This window comes from Oculina patagonica, chromosome 5 (genome assembly GCF_052425735.1).
Source record: "Oculina patagonica isolate OP01 chromosome 5, crgOcupat, whole genome shotgun sequence".
NCBI lineage: Eukaryota > Metazoa > Cnidaria > Anthozoa > Scleractinia > Oculinidae > Oculina > Oculina patagonica.
This window is the reverse complement of record NC_135762.1, coordinates 11,625,860-11,652,668: the sequence shown is the minus strand read 5'-3', so window position 1 is coordinate 11,652,668 and position 26,809 is coordinate 11,625,860. Positions and strand designations below refer to the sequence as shown.

Sequence of the window (26,809 nt, the reverse complement as noted above, 5' to 3'; positions counted from 1 at the left end):
GTAAGTGTACGATAAGCTTTTTCAAGGATTTTCCGGACTGTTCAGGTGTCTCATTTTTCGGGTTCCCTTGATTTTTAATATAGGCCAGTCTTAGTTTCGTTTAGATATACATAAACAAGTAAAAATAAACGATAAAATCGAACGACGTTTCGGAGTCGTCATGACGCCATTTTCAAGTTCAAAACATGAAAATAATAAACTGTCAGAAAACGTTCGCTTAGGCTGCATTCATTATGTATGCTACAGGGGGGGACAGAGGATTTTTTTTCAGCGGCCCATTTTTTATATCCGCCCCCCCAAGGCCCATAAAAATTTTCATAATCCCCCCAAGCAATCAGCCGAAAAATGAATACCCCCCCCCCCATCCTCCCTCTCAACAAATATCAAAATAAATATCTGTATACCTTTGTCTTACTAATTTTTGCGAGTACTAATTTTCGCGATTTTCATTTACACACGCGAAAATTAATACCTTATTGTTAAGTACAAGTAAATAAAAATTTTAGATGTTTAGAACTTTAACAACCTTCTACCCTTGAAGTATTTTTCTGTCTTGTTTTCGACAAGCACCCTTCCTCTGATTACTGTTCTTCAGCTTATAAATTGGCCAAAACCTCTTTAGTACAGTCAACAAAGTTTACATTTGGAGTTCCTTGTAGTTACATTGAGCCAGACTTTTGTATATTCCCAGTAGTTCCATAGTCGAAATTCGGCTTCCGAATTTTCGCGAAATTAAGTACATCGAAAATTAGTAAGAATAAGGTAATAATGAATTCAAGAGACAAGTTTAATAAGAACATCGAGAGTGCTTTGACTGTTTATGTCATACCTATGCGAGCCAGTCTAAGTAGCGCGAATTAGGTATAGATAGCCTGCCAGCTCGAGTACCAGTACTACCAGGAGTATTGACAGAAACCTGCGTTTCACTGTCACTCTCGTTGACAAAGGCAACAACCTCATCATCATCATCACTCTCACACTTATCCACGGATTCATTTCCGCTGTCGCCATCCTCTTCACTCTCGTTTTCTGGCCGTTCAGCATCATTCCTCTCAAGTGCGACATGTGCCATTATTCTCCTTATCTTATCATTTTTCTGAGGTTGCATTAAATGGTTCCATTTTAGATGTTTTACTTTCTATACTGTATCGAAACATTACATCTACAGGCCAGGCACAATACTTAAAAAACTTCAAAATAGTTACTATAGTCTCTCAGAATAATAGAGGTACCCTTGTTGCCTACAATTCTTGAAAGAAGCTGCTGTACTTATCATTTCTTTTTTCACTTTTTAAAACTATTACAAAAGCTAGACAGAATCTTACAAAATATAAGCATCCCCCCAGGAGATATTTAAACAATTTTCATATCCCCCCTTTTTTTGCTCTAAAAATTTGAGAACCCCCCCTAAAATCCTCTGCCCCCCTGTAGGATACATAATGAATGCAGCCTTAAGATTAACATAATAAAATATGCGATGTCACGCAAATAGTTTGGCTTCGGTTGAGTCTGATTGGACATTTAGGGATGGTGACAATTCTCTGATAAGTAGCATTTCTTGCACTAAACAATCAAACTTATTCTTGCACTTCTTGATGACATGAAACTGTTTGTCAAGGTCTTTCGGGACAATACAGTGTTTGTCTCTATAGTGCTTGTCAATGGAAGTTGATTTGTTGTTGTGCTCGCCCCGCGCTGGTGCAATGCCTCAGTGTATATCCTAGATAACTTGCATCGCACAAGTTACAAAATCGGCAAATATCATCACGCGTTCATTCAAAACAATGTCAAAGCCTAAACAACGTACAGGTTCTTCAATGTTTTTTTGCCGAAATATCTGGCTAAACAGTCAAACGAATTGTCTGATAAAAAATTCTGGGTTTACCTCTTCCAGGGATTTTCTGCTGCTTATATAATACTGGTCGAGCTTGGGCGCTTTTGACGGCCAGCCGAGTGAAGCGATTCAACCGATGTAGTCATTACTTTGAGGCTATATGGTCCATAACATTCGCCAATGTGTTTGTTTTTTTATTCGGCGAATTCGGCGCAAATAAATTTGCTCAAGCAAAGCGTGAAGCTTAATAGTAGGCTCGTAGTTTCGATTTCGTCGGCAATTCCCTTCTTGAGAAACCACTTATTTCAAAAAGAGAACTAACCCGTGCTTTTCAGTGCTATGGTGTTTAGAGCTGTCTTATGGTCTTCTACTCCTCTACTGTGCTCAAAGGGCCAGCCATTTTTTTACTCGCATCTCGAAGCAGATCCAAAACTTCGCGCCATTCAGATCGCGTGGAAGCGTTTGATTGGCCCTCCTCTTATGTCGATCTTATGTGCTCTGTTTGTTTCTCTTTTGCACCGAATTTCCTTTTTTCTGCACTAAATAAACTTATTTCGTCATCGAATTTACTAACTCAGAGACTCAAAGGACAGTGCAGAATGCAATATGACCAATCAATTGACAAACATCAATGTGAAATGACTAAATCCTGCGTGATTTGAACCAGACCGCTAATTTTTCGATTTATTTTGAACATGTTCTTGAACTGCTTAAAGAAAGACACGTCCTGTTTATACTAATTTCTGTATAACTATTTAAGTGATTTCTTTGAGGTTTTCTGACCACTCGTGTATTGTTTTACTGAACACAAACATTAGAATATTATTAACATATAAAAAACGGGTTACACGAATTCACCCTAATGAGGAGAAAGAAGGAGACCTTTTCTCTCAGAAAGTGAAAAAACGTTTATTCCATATCGTAAAATAATGTGGCTTTTTTCATCTAGCATTTCTATAATAAGAACTAAAAAATGAACAAAATAAAGGACGGGCGACTGCTAAACATGCTATTTACATAGGCGTTACTTTTTTCATATGATCATCGTAATGTTTCACGAGACAAGCCGCACTGCCTAACTCCTCCTGACAAATCCAACAAGTAAGGCTTTCGACTTGGCTTGAATTCTCTTCAGCCAACGATGACAACATGTGGGAATTTGTGCTTAAGTGGGTTTCTGTTGTTTCCTGCTTCCGTTTTGAGGACTTTTGTTGCATGTGTCGCCTTTCATGGGTCTTGCAGTTTGAAGATGTGTTAAAGCGTCTTCCACAATGTTTGCACGAGTACGACTTCACTCCTGTATGTAATTGTTCATGTTGCATGCAATTCGATGAGCTGCTAAAGCACTTTTTACAATGCTTGCAGGTATAAGGCTTCAATCCTGTATGTGTTCGTTCATGTTGCTTGCAATCTGATGACGTGGTAAAACACTTGTTACAATATTTACATGCGAATGGTTTTACTCCTGTATGTGTTCGTTCATGTTGCTTGCAGTGTGATGAACTGCGAAAGCACTTTTCACAATGCTTGCATGCATACGGCTTCACTCCTGTATGGATTCGTTCATGTTCCTTGCAATCTGATGAACGGCTAAAGCACTTTTTGCAATGTTTACATTCATACGGTTTCTCTCCTGTATGGATTCGTTCATGTTGCTTGCGGTGTGATGAACTGCGAAAGCACTTTTCACAATGCTTGCATGCATACGGCTTTTCTCCTGTATGGGTTCGTTCATGTTCCTTGCAATTTGATACCTGGCTAAAGCACTTATTGCAATGGCCGCACTTATACGGCTTCATTTGTGAATGTGTTCTTTCATGTATCTTGCAATACAATGATGTGCTAAAGCACTTGTTACAATAACTGCATTCAAATGTTTTTTCTGTTGTATGTGTTAGTTCATGTTGCTTGCAGTTTGATTGACTGCTAAAACATTTACTGCAATGCTTGCAAACATATGGCTTCACTCCTGTATGGATTCGTTCATGTTTCTTGCAATCTGATTGACATCTAAAGCACTTTTTGCAATGTTTACATGAATATGGCTTCTCTCCTGTATGAACTCTTTCATGTTGCTTACTTAGCCATAACTGCCTAAAGCTCTTATTACAATACTTGCACGTATATGGCTTCACTCCTGTATGAGTTCGTTCATGACGCTTGCAATTTGATGAATTGCTAAAACACTTATTACAATACCTGCATGCATACGGCGTTTCTCCTGTATGTGTTCGTTCATGTAACTTGCAATTCGGTAAAAGGCTAAAGCACTTTTCACAATGCTTGCATGTATACGGTTTCACTCCTGTATGTGTTCGCTCATGTCTTATGCGACTTGATGAACTACTAAAGCACTTCTTACAATGGTTGCATGTATACGCCTTCTTCCCACAGTGTGTTTCTTCCTGGTGCTTGCTTACCGCCATCTTTTCTTTCACTTCATTTCCTTTGTCGCCAACAGACGTGCTATGGTCGACATCGTTACGAGGCATTTTGTTAGTAGACCACTGAGGATTGTTGTCAGTAATGCGTATTCCTTAGAAATTGGAAATAAAAAATAAAAAAAACAAATTGTATCAGGGTTTGCTCTAAGTAAAAACTGTAAAAAAGTATTTTTATAAGGTATGAAGAAACTGGTGTGAAACCAGTTGGAGGAAGAATAGATTTGTCAGCGCATTTACCAAAAAAACGAAAGACAAGCTTGGGTTTTCATAACAAAGTTTTAAGGCAGCCTGCTGTTCTGCATCATGCAGAGAACGTTGGGCCACATTACGAAATCTTAGCGCTCAGTTTTCTGCAAATAGCAGTTTTTATCCAAATAGGTGTGTTCAATAAAGTTAACATCGCGCAAAACTCACGATCATTACATCGACATATTGACGTGCGTATTATTCTTCGATACATATCGAATAAAATGCAAAAGTTTCAGGGAAATTGAGTCAGAAATGGTGAACTTATTAGAAATGTTTGACAGGCATACAGCACGTCATTTATTTTGCTCGAGTCACCTTAATCTATTAAAGCAAATTAACTTAAAGTTCTCTTTTAACTCTCTTCTGTGAAAGATAATTTTATTTCGTTAGTCCCCTGTCTATGAAGCCTCCCCCCCCCCCCACCCCCCAACACTCGACAGTAGTTCATAAACAATAAAACATGGTGATTAGGAGCGCGTTTTTGGAATAAGAGTGGCCAGCATGTGAAATGCGCGCGTTTTTTATTCCGCATGAATATTTCCCTGGCATAGAAAATCAAACCCAATCAAACTGAATTTCAATCGAACTCAATTCATAAATTGAGCTAGATTGAGTTCAGCAATCAAACGAAATTGAACTCACCACAAAAAATGTCCAATCGAACTCAATCCAAGGTTTGATTTTGGAACTCTTGATTTGGCTTGTATTTTTCCATAAAGCTTACACTGTCGTTTGTCATTTTGCAACGGTAAGTTAGCTTACAATGAAAATGGTACAATAATCCCGGAATACGCCTGCGGGAATAGTGATGGCTTTGTTTTGCTCTGTTCTCTTAACTGCCACAAACAGTTTACTTTTGGGGTTTCTGTCATTGAATAAAATTGTAAAAACGGACAAAAAAAATGCGTTTGAAAGCACTGCCTAAACGTTCTCAAAATTCATTACAGTCTCCATACTTTTTTTCTCCTCTTTATTAATTAAAAAATTGCTGGGATAATGGCTGCAATGGGAGCCTCTTCGTCAGCCGCCATATCTATACGCAATGTTTACTCATGCCAGGACCACGCATCTTGACGCACGTTTTTTAATACAGGCAATCGAAACTATTCCTAGCATTCTGTACCTATCACTCTTATACCAGAATTGTGGGTAAAAAGGCGCTGAGGCTTTTCATGCATTACTTATAACATAATGATTCGATTAAGTGCCCTCCTTCCAATAAGGCCCCTTCCAAATAAACGCCCCCTGCAATGTGTTTTTGTCAATAAGCGCCCCTATTGCAATAAGCGCCCCCATTAAACTACTGGGCCACCAGTAAACTATGTTACCCTCATTAAATAAAGTCGTATTATTATCATTATTATTCTAATAAGGGTCCCTATTTTAATAAGTGCCCCTACTGCAGCTACAGGGTTCTCAAATATAGGATTTTGTACAGCCGTTGCTGTGGTAGTTACAGGCGTATCACCAATATACACAGCCGAAGGGCGTGTAACTTGGGCCCATAGGGCCCAAGCTGGTAGGGGGGTCCGGAGTCATGCTTCCCTGGGAAAATTTTGATTTAAGACGATCAGAAATGCTTTTTCCTTCATTCTGGGGGCATATTTTCCCATTTTCTGCAAACAACTTTGTGTGCATTTTGTTATCTGTTCAGTTGCTCTGAACACAGGAAAGTTGAAGTTGTCTCTTATCAAACAAAAAATTACACTGCAATATTTAATGAAATATTAACCTGCAATAACAATGCTTTGCTTTTTGAGTTACATGTAATGGCATTTATTTTATACACAAATCATTATGAAGTAACCAGTCAGAATCCCTGGCTGGTTGGCCTTTCGCTTTGCAGTGACCATTGTTTTCCAAATGGAAAGACAACATCTGCGAGAGGCCTGGGCTCTTTACAAATTCAATATGGCGGCCTATTTTAACGTTGCGAAGACGCAAAGCGATTGTTCGGTCATTCTGTGGTCTGCTGAAAGGCTATTCACTTCGACAACTAAAACCGAAGAAAGGTAAATTGCAAAAGCAACTACCAGTCATTAGTTTACCCAGTAATTTACTCAAAAAGTCGTTCTTTTATTTGCATTTCAAAGATCAAGTGATCGACTGGTTTAAGCACTTTGACAGGGCTCCGTAACACTTACTTGTGACACCCGTGACAGGTGTAACGGGTATGGGTTCAACTGAGAACCCTGAGCTATCAACGTCAAATAGATAAACTCATGAACATTCACCAACACCGTACCCTACAAAAACAAAAATTTCTTGATTAATAAACAAAAAATACTGCTGTTGTGTTTATTAAGTAAAAGATAGCGTCTGTTTTGTTTAATAAGCAAATTTAACTTGTCAAACATTAAGCAAAAAAGACACCCCAGCTAATTTGCTAAATAAACAAAATTTGGCCTCCAAAAACAATTGAAGGCACACAGGCAAAAACAACACTTCAAGTTTTGGCTAAATTAAACATTGTCGAAAACAACTCCAAATTTCGCATGCAAATTTGTTTACGTGTGCTAAACACTGTCCTGTATTTCATTTCGCTGGTCTTTCCTTTGTTTTCAAAAAATAACACATACATAAGGACAGGGGTTTTGCTGGTGGCGTCTTTAGGACTTTTCTTTGACAAACGATAAACAAAAGAAATCTTTTGTTCCTCAAAACAATGAAACTGACTAAAGTTTAAGGGTCACTGCAGTCACTGCAGTCTGCTTGCGGATAGCTGCTTTTGTTTGTTTCGGGCAAGGCTATTCTTATCTGTTACCGTTACCTGTAATTTGAGGTGAAAGTGAAATAAAGATTGATTGATACGATGGACTGATTGATTTAATACTTTTGTTCTTTTTGGTAGCCAGCACAGCACCTTACTTCTGGGACAAGTTCGCAGTCGCTCCCATTTTAACAAGCTGGTATTTTCACTTCATATTAGTCCTTCTTTTAGTTAAGTGCCACTTGCTCTCACTTCTATCTCCACTCCTTACATCATCACACATCTACAAAATCCCGCAAAATCAAGATAAACCTCTTAGGTTTTTGTTCGCACAAATCGACTGATTGCTGAATATTACACAGCCCCCCCCCCCCCTCGGCAACTTTGTCGCTGCAGCACCCATTAGCGGGCACTGCAAAACTCACGCTGACATAGTTCCCGACAGGAGATCTGTGGCTTGGCCCTGCTGGCGTTGTTATACAACTTTCAATCTTTGAGCGCTAAAAACCGCTATTGTACAAAACAAAGGCTGAACATCTCTTATTTCTTCAAGAAATGCTGTGGACTTACAAGCTTCCAGAGTTAATGATGTCTTTTAACTGCCAAGCGGACGCACTTGTGCTAAAACTATAAACAGCAACGTTTTATTTTCAAAGTCGCCATTTTGTTTAATTCAATTCTCTCGCCCCCAACACGTGACTCTATGTCACAATGCAGTATCCAGCCCTACTCTACTCAGTCTAAATTTAGCAAATCAACAAGAAAACATGGTCGCGTGTGAGTCGAGACAGGTTTTTGAAATGGTTTCTCGCCTGCTGTGGAAGCTAACAAAACCCTACAAGGAAAGATTTGCACGCAATGTGTTGGAAAACTTGTACTGCTGGCTAACAGTGGAGAAAGTAAGCTGGAAAAATGCCTTTTTGCATTATTTCTGAAAAATAAAGAAAAGTCCAGTGAAGTTAAATACAGAAAAATGTTTAGCACACGTAAACGAACTTGCGTGCAATTTAGCCAAAATTCGAAGTGTTGGTTTTGCCCGCGTGCCTTCAATTTGGGACTCCGAAAACAAATTGAACCCTGTTAAATACTTTGTTATCTACATGATACTTCTGAATGCAGCAATTAGTCATGACTTTTAAAAATGCATAATATGCATAAAAGATATGTTCTACTGGTCTCATTTACCCTCATAACTACCCCAGGCTGGAAACAAGGATAATAATAATCTCATACAAACAAGTGCACAATTTTAAGATTAATTATGATCAACACTGTGAACACACTGCAAGAGCAGACTGATTTTTGACCCTTGCATTTTGCTTAAGTACAATTCTACTGGTAGGAATGTCATTGAAACTATCAACTCTATGGACCCGACAGTGTATCTCAGTTTTTTTATTACTTTGACGGCCTGCCAATGCAATTGATTTTGCTAATCCCTTCTCAAATGTAGACACACCGGTATTTTGTGTAATAAAAAATTTGTCATAAGTTGCTTTATTTTGTTCATTTGTCTGTTTATGAATATGTGTCTTTCATAACATCAAAACATAAATAAATCAATACTGATAATTATGTAATTGGAAATTGATAATTATATTACAAGGGTCAAAACAACAGCTGGTCAACGGACAATGTCCGGTCAAGACGACAATTTCTTCGGAAAAAGTTTTGGTTTGCCGGTCATTTTCACTGGTTTCATACGTGGCTTTTTAATAAAAAGATAACAGTAACAGAAACTTACTCATGGCTCTCTCATTTCTGTAAGATTTTAAAGGATAGACACAAAAGAAGATCTTTGTGTTTTGTTAGCTCTGACACTGGTTTAACTGCCGATGTGAGAAGGAAACAAAACTGCTTAAGAGATAAAAATGCAACCGTGCCTGGTGAGTAGCGCGCGCTAAGTTGGCAAGCATCTCGATGGTGGGATTTTCCACCGGTGACGCCACATTCAGAATTGGCGCACTGCAGGTGAGACAAGTCACTTGTTCAGCCACGATCCTACGTCATTTTGTTTTTCATGCCCCCGCGTGCCCTCTGTTTCCGTAGCAGTCTCTTATGAATCAAACGAGCGACTTGGAGCAAGTCTATGCCTACTCATTTATAATTGTTATCTAGACTACGGGTACTTTAAGTTTTGTTTTAATGGAATACCATGGAAGTTGACAAAAAGGTGGAGAGAAAGAAAAAAGATTAAAAAAGACTCTGAACGACTATATCAACATGTCTTATTAAGCAGTAAATAAAAACGGTGATATAATATATGACACAAGCTGGTCAAGGTGGAAAAAAGGTTTAACAGTTTTGTTAAGATGTTTGCTGAATTTAAGAACTTCTTTCAAGCAAAATCTTCACGCCGATTTTTTTGTCTATCTATACTGATCCATTCGTGATTCTTAAAATGTGTATACATTTGAATTCCTGGGTTTGAATGCTGTTGTTTGTAGGTGAAATTTATATTAAACAATGGACTGAACTGAATATATTTAGGCTATTTATGTAGTAGCCAGTTGCACAATGTTGGCTACTTTTTTACCCTTCCGTATCAAGAGATGTGTAAAATCACTGCAGTCTCTATTATCTCTATATCCAATGCCTTTCTGCCAGCTTCCAGGGTCTTTCATTTAAAAAAAAAACTAGAGTGCAGCATTTAGCCCTATTGGTGGTCACCTCACAGAAATATTGAGCTCATAATCGAATCATTGTTTATTATAAGCTTATATAATTTTCGCCGGTCAAAAGTTGTTTCATGCTATTTATTTGTCCAGTCATCATGACCGGTAATAGCCTGAATTTCAGACATCTCTCTGTGCTCACCTAATCGCCAGAAAGGAAGTCTTCACACATGTAGCTCTAATGCCTTTCGGTGACGTCACTACCCGTATTTTTAAACCGGGTCGTGATTTTGATTGGTTGATTTAAAAATTATTTGCATAATTATGTGAAATTATGACTGAATTTTACCGCACGAGGATTGTAATTTGAAAACGTTTGGAAAGAGTTCGAAAGAGTTCACCTTCCCAGAAATGAATTTATAAGTCATTTAGCTTGAGTTTATTACTTAAATTATTACCGTAAAGACTTGTATATAAGCCGCACTCGTAGATAAGCCGCACCCCCAACTTTGAAGCTTGATTTTGAGGAAAAAATAAAATCCCAATACCTTTTAAAAAGGATGCTCTTTTGATGATATATTGTCTTTATTGCTAAAATCAAATGAGGAAAACGATGTAATTTGACTGGAAATAGTACGAGCACAACAGATAGAGAACGATACAAAACGTTTGCTTAGTAACCACACAGTCACTTAAAGAGAGAAGTTTGGGGTTGGGTCACGTTCTTCACGTTCGATCGGTGATCGGTCCTGTAAACAACATAAAAAGTAAGTTCGATTTCTAACCATTTCAGCTGTGTGTTGATAAAAACTTGTTGCTCAATGGGCATTTAGCAAATACCGGTAGGCAGCTTTGTGGAGGAATGGAGTTTCCATGTCAGCTCAAGTTTTGCTGCTCAAAAGAGGTGCAAATAAATCCTTTGAAAGAACAACTGACGAACAATTCGTGACTGAGGAAAAACGGCTGCTTTACGGGACAGACCTTTTACCAAAAGCAATGATCGACAGCAGCAGGTTTCAATATGTTAAATATTATTTACTCAATGTTTTTAGTGCTTTTTCTGACCCCAGCCTAGGCAATTTACACCCCTCAAAACCAATTGTCCTGTAGATAAGCCGCACCCACAATTTTGAGCCCAAAATTTCATAAAAAAAGTGTGGCTTATACACAAGTTTTTACAGCAGTTTACCTATGGATGAAGAATAGTAATGGAAATAAATAGGTTTTAAGTTGGCGGCATTCGTCGCTTCGACATGCAGTGTTTTGCCAAATTTATATGTATTCTTGTTTTGTCAACAAAGCCGCTTGACGCTTATGTCCTGCAGCCTTGATGAGCCAGTGATTTCTGAACTCAGTGCCCACGGTCAAGTAGGATATTTTTGTATTGAATTCCGTTTCTTGATGCCTCCGTAACTGTCTAAATTGATTCATTTAAGTTCTCACGAGTGTTGTATTTGTCAGCTGCGTAACATTATATTTTGATCGCTAGATAAAGCAAATCAGTTCAGATTAAATCGGTTCCGTAAAAGAATATAGCCTGCAGTCGATTAAAATCTCATTCATTTGTCTCAAGTTTTCAATAGTTTACTTTTAAAACAATTTTATACCCTGTAATCCTTTATTGAAGCGATTTTTCTTTCACAATTTCATGGCCTCGACAGAAACTTTTCCGCATGAATTAAAACCAAAGTGTAGTGACATCACCGGACGGCATTAGAGCCAGATGTGTTCAGACGTCCCTTCTGGCGCGCGAGTAGGCGAGCAGATAGATAGATAGATAGATAGATAGATAGATAGATAGATAGATAGATAGATAAAACTTTATTTTGACACGATAATAATAAAAGCTAAATAATATATTTAAGATAAGAGCACGAGGGATGTCTGAAATTCAGGCTAGACCGGCGATTGACTTGCGATTATTTCAAGCCCTGTATTCTAACCTAGTGAGACGTAAAACTATCTCCCTGTATTCTAAAGCTGAGCTAGAGAAAGCATTTTAACATACTCTATTCATTTCTCTTACCTTTATAAAACAGCGACAAAGCTGACTCACTGCTGACTGGCGACTGACCGGTGATTATTTCAAGTTAAGCCCTGTATTCGTATGAAGTGACACGCGCATATGTTATCCTGCGTTCCAAAGATTAGACTGATTTGAAAACGGCATTGAAATAGACTCTCTTGCCTTTATAAAACAGCGAAAACGTCTTCGACGATAAATCACATGTAGGCCGCCATTACCGTGTTTAGACTGGAGCCCATTCTCCACGGTAACCATAATATATAGATTTAGGCAAGCCTAAAAGCGGAGCTCCCCAGTTAATTATTTTGCACTTTATTGAAACCTGAATTCAAGCCATTGTACAATTTTAAGGCTAAGAATATAATATTCGTTTTTTTTTTGTTTTTTTTATAAATATTAATATTGTTACTTACTTTTTTTTTTTACCGTGTCCCGGGGGGGGGGGGGGGGGGAAGAGGTACTACCTAAAATTTACTAAAGGGGTGTGCCACTGAGTCGCTGAGACTCTGGACCTGTTCCAGAGAAAAACGGCTCAATTTGCGACCCTGTTCCAGACAAACAGTGCAAAATAGGTACCCTGTTCCAGACAATATCCACAATGAAAAATATATGAAGATAGATATAAAAACACTAGCGTACATCACAAAGCGCTCACTTGACTTTGTCTGTGGCTTGGAGAAAAACCAATGAGAGGAGCGGAGTTTCATAGCTAAACTTGATAGTGTTCCACAGTCAAAAGGGTGATTTGTATACCCTGTTTCAGAGTCAGAGAGGCAAAAGGCACACCCTGTTGAGCAGCACATACCCGTATAGCCCTTATATGGGAGTACCGTATACAGCAACACCAAATAAGCCGAGAACAAACAAAATCAATCAAAACGTTTTAATTCCACCGACAGCATTATGATCCAGAAGTCTGGATGGGAAATTATGCTGCAAAACGGGTAATTATGTAACCTTCGTGTAGATAAGGAGGGGGTAGTAGGGCTGCATGTTGGGGTAGATAGGCATATCACGTGGTAAATTAGCAAATCACTTAACATTTAGAGTATAAAGGAAATAATATACATCTAAATTAAGAATATGGTTAATTTTCTTTTTTTCATTCATTCGTTTTTATTTTCACTATTTGCCTATATTTTAATTTTGAATGGAAATGGCAGAGGTCATACATGTAGCAAAGGGTTTACAGCATATTGCCATAAGCTAATGCCAAGCAAACCGGAGTGAAAGCTAACCACAAGCAAACTAGAGTAAAAGCTAATCCCAAGCACACCGGATGAATTAAGCTAACTGCAAGCAAACAGGGGTGAACCTAACTACAAGCAAACCGGAGTGAAACTAACTGGAAGCAAAGAAGGGACATTCTGTAACCCCATCCCACCCCCCCCCCCCCGCCCCAAAAAAAAGGATGATAGCACCTTTTTTACTTTTACATGTCTTTTTGAGTCCCCTTCCTCTTAAGGGGTTTCACTTCACTTACAGAAATAAAAAAAAAAAAATTCTGGGAAGATAGAATATTGTTTGTGAGTCTCAAACTCAGTTTTGTTCTTTGATTACGCAGAAAAAATAGAATCATGTTTGCTTGTGTATAAAACTATGCAAGAAAAAAATATAGCATCAATACTTTAACTGCTCTTTTAAAAATTTGTATGCTTTATTGTACACATTTTTGTGGAGTCATGTTGCCCATTCGTCATGGAGTTCACAAAGTAAGCAAATGAGTCACAATTTGGTTGCTTCATGGTACCTAATGGATACTGCAAATTTTATCTGGCTTTAGAATATTTCACTAATTTTAACATTATAGCTGTTCTTATAAATTGTACACAGCATACAACACATAAGAATGAAATTGGTATTGCATATTGCTTGCAATCACGATTTTAACGTCTATACTTTAGAATTACAGTACCACCAGTTTCAGCATTACCAATCCAAATTCAAATTATTACATTGCTTTTTAACTCCACTACCTCCCCCAAGATCAACCAAAGATCTTATGATATACAGTAATTAGACAACTACATGTAAGTCCTGTGTAGTCGAGGGCTCAAAATATTTGGACACTTACAGGTCATGTTAACCGGCCAAAGAGATTTTAGCTTGGTCACATGTGGTTTCTTACCAGCCAAAACATTGAAAATAGAAATTTTAAACTCCCATTCATTTCTGCTGTTACTGTTTTGGCTGCATATTCTTAAAAAGATCACTTCATAATGCCCTTGTTACATCTAAAAAGATGTGAAAGAGACAGGTCAATCAAGAAGTTGTTTTCTGAAGTACACTGTAAATACGTTAACATTTAAAATATAAACTTTGCTCATTTGCAGCTTTTCTTGATTTCAATTTACATGTAATTTACTAGTCTCTTGAAAATGGCATCATGAAGACACCCAAACATCAAGCTGGATAATCTTAATCCTTCCTGTTTTCTTTTGATGTCCTTGTCCACATTCTGTTTTTGTGTCTCTGAAACTCATGTTAACCCTGAAAAAAGTCAAATGCCACAGATTAAATTAAAATTGATTAATTGGCATGAATATCAATAATTTATAAAACAAAACACTTAACGCAAGCTTGTATAAAGTGAAGCAAAACTACTGGATGCGAAAGGATACCTTATATATTTAACAGAGATGTATCAGCACAGACTATTTTTTTTTACTGATAACTGCGAAGTCAACTACAGAAAAAAACCCCGGTAACTCGAACTCGGATAACTCGAACAACCTTGCTAACTCGAACTCACTTCCATTTCCCTTGGATTTGACCCCACTTTTCAGTCATTTTTACTCGGTTAACTCGAACTCGGATAACTCGAAAACCACGCTAACTCGAACTAAATTTTGTTTCCCTTGAACAAAATTTGGGTCAAACTTTTTACCCTGATAACTCGAATTCCGGAACTTGCAACTCGCAACGGTTGCCCATTGATTATAGCAATGAACAGATCATGTATTTGACAGTCATTTTCCACTCTTAACAAAAGAATGTGTGGTCGCTTTAGAGTTTCTGGCAAGATAAGTTCAATTTGCACAGTACTGTATACTGAAGTGCTTAAAAATCAGTAAACTATCAATTATTAACTTGGCAAATAAAATATTCAATCAACCCCGCTAACTCGAACTCATTTTCGTTTCCCTTCAGAGTTCGAGTTAGCAGGGTTCTACTGTAAATATTTTAATAAACTCAAAGCACCACTGCAAACCCTTACACTCCCTCTTAATTAAAAGGTTTGGCCTTTAAATACTCCCCCTCCCCTCTACCCCTATATATACATGTACATGCATAGGAAAAACATTGCCACATCTTAAAAGCTTTTCTCTTAACAGTAATACTAAGATTTTTAAAGATACACATTTAATTAATAATAAGTTTGCATGCACAGCTGCATACAGTGTCTAAAATGGCATGAATTTACTCACAAAGATTCCAGTTTTCCAGTAGTCATTAACCTTTGTTGTGTGCATTTTCCAAATTCCACAACAAGATTGTGATTTTTTATGACAAATATAACATTTACTGTTGACATTCTGAATGAAACCAGCAAAACAGACCTCAAAATCTCAAAATTGGTGACATTGTTATGTAATCCACATGAACGCTCAATAGTGAACAGAACTACATGACAAGTGGATTATTTAATATATTTGGGAACGAAAGAGCTAAGTAATGAAGCTGAAGTTTATTTACTCTGACTAAATGAACAGTAATTTTACCTCCATCATGAATATCAATAAACTGCATACACTGAATCGATCTATTTCACTCGAAACGAAACGAAATTCCAGGTGCTTCGTGCAAACTGACATCACTTTCATTCTCATCTCAGCTGCTCTTCCAGCACTGTAAAACAAAATAATCATATCACAAGCATTTAAAAATCGTAAGCTTTATTTTCTTCGAGATGTGTTGAAGTAATATTCTTTGTGAATTCGTTACTCGAAGGCCCAACAATTATTTGTTTACATAATCAAATCCTCCTATTTGATCAGTAAAACCTGGTAAAACTGAATTTTAACGAATAGTATTTTTCAACATTGTTCATGTCACAAGCAAATGCTTAGTGGCGAAAGCAAGTAAAATGTGCCGTAAATATAAGCTTACAGCTTTGCGTATAAATGACGGAAACACTGCAGTTTTGTACTCACCTTCACCAGTTGGCCGCAGTAGGTACACTCGTCTGCTCGTTTTATCTCCGTTCCCTTGTTCTCCGCTATTTCTTTGCCTGTTTTCTCGGCACCTCTCTTGCTATTTTAGTCGCTTTTCTTCGCTACTTTGCTACCAGGTTCGACAGGCGCTTTGCTATACTTTTTCGCCTGCTTTCTGTCCGGGTTTTCTGGATCTCTCGCGATCTCTTTCCCGTCGCAAATCGCTTAAACCCTGTTTCCTCGAAGTTAAGTTTACCCTGCTCTCGTTTGTAGTCATCGGCATAACAAGGAGCCAAAATAAATATGTTTGTCTCAAGTTCTAACTTTCAGACTAGCTGAATAGGATTTAAAAATACGTAGTAATTTTGAAAATTTCTTTGCCAAGAGACCTCACACTGCAAAATTATTTCGCGCCAGTACTGCGCGAGTTGTCAAGACCTTTCAAGATCCCGGATGTGCGCAACACCGTACGCGCCCGCGAGGCATGCCGCTAGCCATGATGACCATGAAAACTCGGATGCATAGGTTACCTATTTTATTTCATGTGTTTTTTTTTTTCATGTGTTTTTTTTTATGGGTATGGTGCTCCGCTCTGCGGCCCTTACGGGCCGCTAAGGAGCTCCGCTAGTAACGCTAGCTTCGAACGAGAACCGGGAACGTCGGAGGGCGGGAACGCCGGACGAAAGTGAGCGATAAGCCTTTTTCAAGGATTTTCCAGGCTATTCAGGTGTCTCATTGTACGGGTTAAGTACTAGCTTCGGTTTTCTGGGATTGGGTGGAGAAACGGCATATTACTAGCTTTTTTTATTACTAGCTTTTTGATGCAGGCCAGTCTCCGACGGATTTTGAAAATCGTCGCAGACATGACACTTTGAACAAGGTTGGATAAAGTTGGATACCAGGCTAACCAGGCCAGCAATAGGCCTTTCTCGATTATGCTAGTAAAACTGGCATTTATTGCTACTAGAAATTCTCGCATAAAGCCAAAAAAATGCTAAAATAATGCCTGATTTCTTTAAAAAATGCCACTTGAATTCCAAAGAATGCTTTGTTTTATTTCAAACAAAACGTACAAACTCTTACATTATATGCTCATATCAACAACAGGTGATACCTAATAATTGTTTGTTTATAAATAAAAAAAATAAAAATAAAATAAAAATATTTTAAAACAAATTATTTAAAAAAAAATAAAAAATATATATTTTAAAACAAATTATTTAAAAAAAAAAAATTAAAAAAATATTTTTAAAAAAATTAAAAAAACACACACAAGTAACACAACACAAGTAAACAAGTAACACAACGCACAAACAGTCAAAACAGACAGAAAACAAAAAAATAAGGATTCAAAATTGCGAAACTTTAGGATTATTTATCCTTCTGAGTTCTGAGTGCTGAAATCTGGATCACAGTCATGAAAAATGACAGAAAATGCTAGCAATTCTTTTTCAAGAATAAACGAAAAAAATGCTCGTTTTCCCCAAAAATGCTGAAAAATGCTAGCATAATCGAGAAAGGCCTAGCCAGCAATCGATTGCAGGCTGCAGCTCTACGTCAGTAGGGAAATATTCGGGTCTAATCTCATTCATCTCAACAGTTGATAAAGAACTGAGGGCGCAAAGAGAAGCGTTCATTTAATCTGATGTAATTTTAAAACTGCACCGAAAAGAATGTCTGTATGGAAGCTGAAACAGATTTAGTAAGTGACCTTCAGATTGGACTACGAGTACGAGTTTTCAAACCAAATTCCTGTGCCTCCTATATGTTTAATTTCCGTGTCGTAGGAAACAGAGCATATTTATCATTTTCTTACAGTGATCTTGGTGTGTATCCTGTGAATGAGTCATGTGATTTTGAGCTGTGCGCATTTAGTACTTTGGAGATTGACAAGCATGCATTGGTTTCAACTGGGATTTACAAGCCAAAAACATGCACTGTATCCGGCCTCAATTCAAAATGATTAAGCAAGAGATTGCCTCAAAACATTTTTTAGTATTTTATTGCCATTTACATAGGATTACAAACAAGAGTGGCATAACAACTGAATTTACATTTGCAGAGGAAAAAAGAACTATATAAACTTACGTTATTAATAATTATACGTATAGAATGAAAAACAAGAAATACTGTTACCAATAACGCTTTTTTAAAGAAAATACTAATATAACAAAATGACTTACTAACTAATTTACGTCAGTATTACATTTTTTTGGGCTGCCGGACTAAATACAACTAATTAAAGTAAATTTTTCCACTACGCGTCATGAAATGTTACCTAAAATCATGTAACTTCTTTCCGTAAAGCAACAAGCCGTTCATCAAACCACTCAGGGAGTTAAGTGTTGCTCCTGAAGGTAAAACAAAAACTAATCGTACACTAATAAAGCTGTTTACTTTTGTCCATTTTAAAGTAATCGACCCTTAAAGGGACTGTTTCACGGATTTTGACCCAATTTAGTCATTGGAGATGACCATCAAATTCGGTGAAATTAAGAAAAAAATTCTTAAAACAGTGAAGGAACATGCACTTCAATAACACAGCAAATACAAAAGAAGGTGCGGATTGCTAAAAGAGACAAAGATTAAAACGGATTGCGCAGGGTTGGAAATTAGCGCTCGCCCACTCGCCCAGGCGAGTGTGAAAACTGTCGGGCGAGTACAAATCACGGATCACTCGCCCGGTTGGCGAGTACGACTTCAACAAATTCAAAATAAGCATTACCTTTTTCTTTCAACTTTAAAATAATCTACACTATCCACAAGCCGATAGTTTTCCAACATTTTGAAATCTCCAACAAGGCTGTGTCAGGCCCAGCCAGGGGGGGTAGTGGGATACCAATATACCCCATATTTTTGCACTGGGATACCAATATACCTGAAAACATCAAAAACGTTGATACCAAATACCTAAAATTATTACCTATAAGCCATGTCCGATAACAAAGGCTGGTGTAACTAGGGGACCGACCATTATTTATATATTTGGAGGGGAGGGATCTAAATTTTTTTCAAGAGAAACAATTTTTTTATGTGTCGTTGTCCGGGTAAACAATTTTTTTCGGGCTGTGTCTTCCCTCAGACAATTTTTTCTGTGGTGTCCAGATAGTGGCCTTGGTTGGTAATTTATGTATAGAACTAAAAACAAAACATGTCGTCCTGCTCTTTTTTAAATTTTTGCAGTGAGTAGGACCTGCATGAACTACTTTAGTTGAACTTTTTATCTACTACGTGTTTCGTGTGACCAGCGCACACCTCATTTGATCAGGGAGTTTTACAGTTATACAAAAAAGTAATTCAGGGTTTTCAATGACATTTTTTATGAGCCGATTGGGAATAGGTTGATGTGACCACAGATGGGGCTGTGAGGCCCCTTTTCATAGGGGGGTCTGGGGGCATTCTCCCCCAGAAAATTTTTGAAATCAAGAAGATTGGAAATGCAATTTTCAGCATTCTGGGCATCAAAAAGAGTGCTGTTGATGATATATCTTCATAAAAAAGGCTGACTATTTATTGTCATCAAACTATCTATTTTCTCCTCCTCATGTCTGCAACAATTTATTTGAGCCTTTTTGCTCTTGCAAACAACTTTTTTCAGGATTTTTGTTCCCATCCCCACCTCAAAAAAAATAATAATACACAAGCACTGAGGATAAGACCCTTTTAAAAAGAAAAAATCATAACATAACGCTTATCTACAGAATAGCAAACATTCAGGAAAAAAAAAAATACTTAATACCCGTATTTCGGCAAAAAGATACTGAATACCTTGGTTAAAAACACCCAAGATACCGTATACCCAAAACCCCTGGCCGGTGAGGATCAAACGTGATTAAAAAAAATTAAAGTTGTACATCTTATTAGTGGATGGAGGGGGGGGGGGGGGGGGGGGGGGGGGGGGGCTAGATTTTCCCTTTTTTAATGGAGGATCCTGGGCGAGTGAAAACTGATCAGGGCGAGTGCAATTTGAAGGTCACTCGCCCAGATGGCGAGTGCTCCGAATTTTTAGTTTCCAACCCTGATTGCGATATGGGTTTTTGAAGTGTTGTTTTCAAAGTAGGTCTCGTTTGCTTAAACTGGCTTTAAATTATAACGCCCGGGAGACGAATTTGGTTGCAATGAGGAAATGGTTTTATCATTTAGTTCCATAGAACTAATTCTCCGCCGTAACACAGTCCCTGAAGGATAAATGATGTAGTGAACCCAAAACCCAAACCAACAGCAATCAGAAGAAAAACAAGCACAACTTTATAGCTTCAAATAACGCAAACGTAAGCATTATATTTTTCACATGATCATAGCAATGTTTGACGATACATGCCTCACTGCTAATTTCCTCCTGACAAATCCAACAGGTGAGCCTTTCAACCGTTGGTTCCGAAAAGTGTCTTCTTAATTGTATCAGGCGTTCTTTTTTGTCCCGTCGCAAAAAAAATAACGCCTGATCGCAGGTTAGTTCTACAGACGTTTCTCGCGCGTCACTGTTCATTGTTCATGTGTCTTGCAGTTTGCTGATAGTTCAAATCACTTGTCACAGTGCCTGCATGAGTATGACTTTATTCCTGTATGTGCTCGTTCATGGTTCTTCCAATATGATGACGGTCAAAAGCGCTTATTTATCAATGCTTGCATGTAACAGTGATGTAAGCACTACTACCAGAATGTGCTCGTTCATGTCTCTTGCAGTTTGAGGAGGTTCTTTAAGTTATTATTTTAATGCTTCCATGCAAACAAATGCACTCCTTTAAGCTCCTGTATGTGTTCGTTCATGTTACTTTAGCGCAGTCTGATGAAAAGCTAAACCTCCCATTACAATGATTGCATGTATATGGGGCACCATGGAAGAGTTCATCATATATGCGTTCTTTCGTGGTACTTGCAAGCTGATGCTTGGCTAAAACACCTATTACAATGCTTGCACGTATACGGCTTCTCTCCTGTATGTATTCGTTCATGAACCTTGCAAGTTGTTGATTGGTTGAAGCTCTTATTACAATGCTTGCATGTATATGGCTTCACCCCTGTATGTAGTCGTTCGTGGGTCTTACAATTGTATGCGTTGCTAAAGCGTTGTTTACAGTGCTTGCAGCTGTAAGGCTTTACCCCTGTATGTGTTCTTTCGTGCTTTTTGCAATCTGCTGACCTGATAAAGCGCTTATCGCAATGCGTACATGTAAACGGCTTTATCCCTGTATGTGTTCGTTCATGCACTCTGCATTGTGATGAGCAGGTAAAATTTTTATTACAATGCTTGCATGTATACGGCTTTTCTCCAGTGTGTGTTCGTTCATGTACCTGGCAACCTGATAGTTGACTAAAGCATTTTTGACAATGCTTGCATTTGTAAGGCTTTTCTCCTGAATGTGTTCGTTCATGTTGCTTGCGACTCGACATAAATCTAAAGCCCTTGTTACAAATCTTGCATGTATACGGCTTCACTCCAGTGTGCGTTTGTTCATCGTGCTTGTTAACTGTTTTCTGTTTTTCAACTTCATATTGAGTAACATCTCCTTTGTCGCTTACAGACGTGTGAAAGCTGACATCATTACGAGCCATCTGCTTCGGCGAATTTCTAAGGAAAAGATAACGGAAAGTTGGTATCAGTGTTTGCTCTTAGTAAATCGCCTACAATTTTATATCCAGGGCTAAAGATTTCATGTTGAGCAGTTTCAGAAAATTCTTTTCCTTTGTAGACACAAGACACCTTGTGAAACCTGTGAAAGGAAATGCGCCCTGGTACACAGTCACTGTATTGTGAAATTGATCTTGCTATAGTTGTCTTCATAAACGTATGGAGAAGCGGCTAGGAACGAGAGAGTTGTTTGCCCCTCGAGAACATAAAAAACGACAACATTGGGTTTTCATAAATAAGTTCTAAGGCGATCTCATGGCATCATAAAGGGAATCGTTGGCCTACCTAAACATTGAATGTATATATTTACCTACTACTTTTGATGTATGTTCATTGTCAGCTCTAAGTAGGTACTTAATCCTCTCGTTCTCACTTAAATATATGTACCTTACATCAACCTTAGAAATGTGAGAACATAATTCATGTCTTATGGTTGTAAATCCCTGGCAACACATCAAAAAATGCTTTTCGTCTTCTACGCAATTTTGTTTACATACCAAGCATGTTCTTTGCTCTACTGGGATTGATGCTCCTTTATTTTCATATTTTCCAGTCTGTATTCGTAATGTATGACATCCTAATCTAAGCTTTGTCAGGCTTATTCTGTGCGCTGGGTTTTTAATTAATAAATAAATGATACAGTTTGATTAAAGCAGCTTATGTAGGTGCATAAGAATAGAAAGTAAACACCAAATTGCTGAAGGTCATATAGTCATGTTACTCATTCTTTGTGCCAAAGTCATTCATGCAAAATAACCAATCGTTTGTGCTTAATCTAGTCTATCCCAGGCTGCTGCGGCGCAAGTGATACTGGCCTGGAAATTAAAGGACAGTCTCACTGTGATTAAGTGCTACTTGAAAATGCAATATTTAAAGGCGTTGGTATTAATTCGAAATCCACTAGTAGTAGTCATGAAAATTGTCAAAAGGTGGTTTGGCTATGGACCGATAGGGCAGTAGTGGCCTAAAACTTTGAAAGCGTGGGGCTGACGTTTTCAAGTTTGACAGTGTAACTTGAAAGAAAACCACTTATTAACCATTGATTGCATTTATCCACACCTTGTAGAATGAATGTAACATTTCTTTGTTACTCAAAGGTTATTTTGTTGATCACCTAGTACACCCTCATAATTGTATCATAGTTTACATTAAAACGTATAAGAATTCTCCTGATACTGCCTCTTAAATGACAGCCTGAACATGCCCCTAACCATCTCATGTATGTACCTCTGATATTTTAGTTTCAAGATGAACTGCCGCATCTCTACTGAAAAAATAGTCCCTTAATGATTCTAATATTTTGAGAATCTCTGCAAGTCTCAAATGATCTGCATGAATTCACAGTTGTGTTGCACTATGATTTGTGGTCGCTTCAGCATCCCATCACATGCCATTCTAATTTGGTCCAACTATATTGTATTCATCCGACTGCAATGTCCACACTAGCCTTTACATAAGATTAAACTTTATGTTCAGCACGAAACATTCAACAATGCTAATAAATTTATCAACAGAGTAAAATTGGTTTGTGGTTGTGGGCTGCAGTAATTAACTCTCATTCAAATCAGCACAGCAAATTAACTCTCCACACCATAAACTGCTTATATCATTTTCACTTCTTGCAAGTAACAATTCTACAACACAGGTGATAATTTTTGCTTAGCATTCGAAAGGGCAATATGCTTATTTTCTTAGAATATCAGGTTCAAATTCCCAGGCACCGTATCGGTTCGTACAATAACATTAATTAATAATTTTGCAACTTTCAAAGTACACCTTTTTGGAACTCTTAATTAAAGGAAACAGAGATATTAAATGGTATATCACTGAAATGAATGGATTACCATATTGAATTGGCTAATGGATTAAATGGACTACCATATTGAGTGAACCACTGGATTAAATGAATCACCATATTGAATGGACCACCATATTAAATGGACCACCGGATTGAATGGATCATCATATTCAATGGACCAGCACATTGGACCCCCCCCCCCCCCGCAAACTGTATTCTGGGCTGCACTCAAGGAGCCTGGGCATGAGGGTGTGGAAAACATGTTCTCTGGATTCGGGACCGGGATATAATTTTATTTATTTATTTATTTATTTATTTATTGTTTATTTCTTTTGTTTTATTTCTTTTTTTGCAAGGCCCACACTGCATACAGGGTTTTTTTATATATTATTTTAGAAGTAGCTGGCCTGTATAAACAAATGTTTTATTAATAAACAAGATCTTTTTATTTTTTTTATTTTTTGCCTGTCAACTTTCTTCGTCTCCCATGCTATAGGCCATAATACCATTTATTGTTTACCGTATTCATTCAATTAAGCGCCCTGGGCGCTAATTAAATGTTTGGACCTTGAGAGTGGGTGCTTATTCCAGGCTGGGCGCTTATTAAATTTTCACCATAATAACATAACGTAAAGGTGAACCAAAGCAGAATTTTAACTGTTCATTAATAGTTTCTGTAAAATACTAGTCTTTGGGTAGGTCTCTTAGCAGTACAATGAACTTTAGAGATTCTAAGCCAGAGAAGAAAAAATTATCAATACTCCTCTTGTGCACTTCAGCTTTTTTGGCGGTGGGGTGGGCGCTTATTCAAGGCTGGGCACTCATTAACTTTTCTTACCTTCAGGGTGGGCGCTTATTCGAGGTAGGCACTTATTCGAGGTTGGGCGCTTAATCGAATAAATATGGTATTTCTTGGCTTATTTACTTGACCTCTTGACTAAATTATGCAAAACTAAAGAGACAAGCAAACAAACAGACAGAAAAACAAGGAAACAATTTGGTGCTGCAAATATATCTTGTGAAATGAACCATTCAAATCATGGTGATCTTTTAGTCCGATGGTCCATTCAATAAGGTGAATTCAATCTGATGGTCCATTCTATAAAGTGATTCATTCAATCCGTAGGTCTATTTAATATCTAATGGTAATCCATTATATTCGGTGATATGCCATTCAATATGAAAGTGATTAAGACGAAATCCACTAGGAAGTCGAGTAATATTTATTAGAGTTGGACAAAAATCAATTTCCAGAATAATTTAAATCCTATTGTGTTATTTCCTACCCTTAATAAAAGGTAAAGATGTAAGTAATTATCCGTGATAACACCAACAACAATTTCTTATCAGAGTCTGAGAAAATGAATTTCAAAGTTTACAAGGTATGGGCAAAATCTCACGTGTAGCCATTTTGTAAATTCGTCTTAAGCGATTCAGTGGAATTCAGCGGAACTTCAAAATGTGTTTTCGATGTGTGGTGTTGTTAAAAAAGATTTCTTTTGATAAGATATTTGAAGCAGTAACAAAAAAGTTTGCAATAAGGTGGAAATAATTCTGGTACAACAATTTCTTATCAGAGTCTGAGAAAATAATATTTAAAGTTCACAAGCTATGGGCAAAAGCTTACATCTTTTAAGCGATTCAGTGGAATTCAACGGAACTTCAAAATGTGTTTTCGATGTGTGGTGTTGTTAGAAAAGATTTCTTTCGATAAGATATTTGAAGCAGTAACACAAAAGCTTGCAATCAGGTGTAAATAGTTTTGGTACATAATTTTGTCCAATAACTACTCGAAGTCTTGGCGGATTTCCTCTTAATTCAATTCGTAAGTAGAACGTTTACCTATCAGCCATTCGATTTGAACAAGATCCATTCACTTTGGTAATATGCCATTCAATTTGGTTGTGTTAATTTTTACATCATCCCATGTCATCCACCCACCATAAGTGTGGGGTTGTAAAAACTATGCGTCGAGACAAAAATAGCACTATAAATTAACAAATTACAGTCAGATGGCTGGAACCTAAAGTAAAAATCTCTTAAACCAAGACGTTTAGAAGGTACCGGTAGCACTTGTTTCTACTCATTGATTAAAGAACTAGGTATATTTATGTGTAGCAATTGCTTCTATCAACTCAGGGATTAATGTGTAACATGCTTGTTTCTTTGTTTTGCTTGGAGCGAAGTCAGTTTTTGATGAATCGATTTAACTTGGAGCGACCTAATCATTGAGCGATATGACCCAATACCAAATAAACAATTTTTACCATATAATGCAACTTGACATCTTAATAAGAGGGACACTGGGGTTCGCGGTATAATTTGCAGTATTCTCCAAACCTGGGGGAAAACCTTTTCTTAGCGTTCTGGTCAATGCATGCAATGTTTCTTTCACTTTTTTTCCGAACATTTGTAGCCATTTCTGGTCATTTTAGAAGCTACCTGAAACAGCCTTAATTTCTCACATATTTTAGTCTACAATAAAATTATTATTTGACTGTTTTAACAACCAGTTTAAAGCTGTCATTGTTTCCACGCCACGGTCCCACCAGTTATTTTTGTCCCTTTTTTGCCCATGCATAAAAAGTTGTTTGCCCCCACTAACAGTAAAACTGAATGAAATTGGATGCAAACGGCCTTAAACCAGGTATATTTACCTTATGTTTTTGTCTAAAGCCTGGATTCCATATGATCGCAGACAATCATTGCGATCATATGGAAACACAACTGCGATTAATTGCCATCAAAACTTATCCCATAATATCGATTCTAAGGGGACAGACCATGAACGTAATAGCACTTCTGAAAATATTTAATTGCCGTAACCATTCATCAGTAGGATGCCTAAATTGCGTGCAATTCCACAATTGGTTTCGCCTCCATTAAATCATGATTAAATCCTAAACCAATTGCAGAACATTTTAGGAGGAGCCACCCACGATGTAAGCACAGTTACAGATAAGACAAATTAATAAGGAAAAAACGTAGGTAAATACCGGTAAATGTAGACCGTTAAGCAATCGATAATCGATCCCATCATTCAACGCCATTCAACTTCTGCGATCGTCTTCGATCTTATGGAAACAATTCCCTCTGCGATCGTTGTGATCACACGGTTCAGTAAATTTCTGCGATTTTGCGATCGTCTGCAATTCACTGCGATCATATGGAAACCAGGCTTTAGTTGAGTCAAAGGATTCCGGCGACTGATGTTCACTGATCTGTGGCTATTTCTAGCCCTGTATTCTTATCCAGTGTCATGCATAGAGAGATTCTGCATTCTTCAACTTAATTAGAAATGGAAAAGCATTCTAATAGATTTTCTTACCTTCATAAAACAGCGACAC

The 26,809-nt window shown here is 37.6% G+C and overlaps 3 protein-coding genes and 1 long non-coding RNA gene across 7 annotated transcripts in view; all 4 read right to left on the bottom strand.

Moving 5' to 3' along the window:
* Nucleotides 1-5,777, bottom strand: part of LOC144655544 (uncharacterized) — a 125,200-nt gene extending 119,423 nt beyond the window's left edge. The window contains exon 1 of the mRNA XM_078515792.1: nucleotides 5,768-5,777. The gene's annotated coding sequence lies outside the window, so the exon portion shown is untranslated. The remainder of the gene's footprint in view (nucleotides 1-5,767) is intronic.
* Nucleotides 1-26,809, bottom strand: part of LOC144655546 (uncharacterized) — a 93,662-nt gene that overhangs the window by 57,976 nt on the left and 8,877 nt on the right. The gene's annotated exons all lie outside the window — the stretch shown is intronic.
* Nucleotides 384-26,809, bottom strand: LOC144655534 (uncharacterized). Of its 3 annotated transcripts, none has more exons than XM_078515778.1 (4): nucleotides 26,791-26,809; nucleotides 11,879-11,949; nucleotides 6,672-6,773; nucleotides 384-4,370 (listed from the first exon to the last, which is right to left on the bottom strand). In XM_078515778.1, exon 4 carries the CDS (start codon nucleotides 4,324-4,326, stop codon nucleotides 2,848-2,850), a length of 1,479 nt encoding a protein of 492 aa, XP_078371904.1. In that variant the 5' UTR covers nucleotides 4,327-4,370; nucleotides 6,672-6,773; nucleotides 11,879-11,949; nucleotides 26,791-26,809; the 3' UTR covers nucleotides 384-2,847. The 3 variants fall into 3 exon arrangements, with proteins under 3 accessions (XP_078371904.1, XP_078371903.1, XP_078371905.1); XM_078515777.1 differs by lacking the exon at nucleotides 26,791-26,809 and adding an exon at nucleotides 12,041-12,098; XM_078515779.1 differs by lacking the exons at nucleotides 6,672-6,773; nucleotides 26,791-26,809 and adding an exon at nucleotides 12,041-12,085.
* Nucleotides 12,383-16,651, bottom strand: LOC144655496 (uncharacterized). Of its 2 annotated transcripts, XR_013571131.1 has the most exons (3): nucleotides 16,033-16,515; nucleotides 15,601-15,727; nucleotides 12,383-14,368 (listed from the first exon to the last, which is right to left on the bottom strand). It is a non-coding gene; the product is annotated as an uncharacterized LOC144655496 (long non-coding RNA). The 2 variants fall into 2 exon arrangements; XR_013571130.1 differs by having other exon boundaries at nucleotides 15,601-16,651.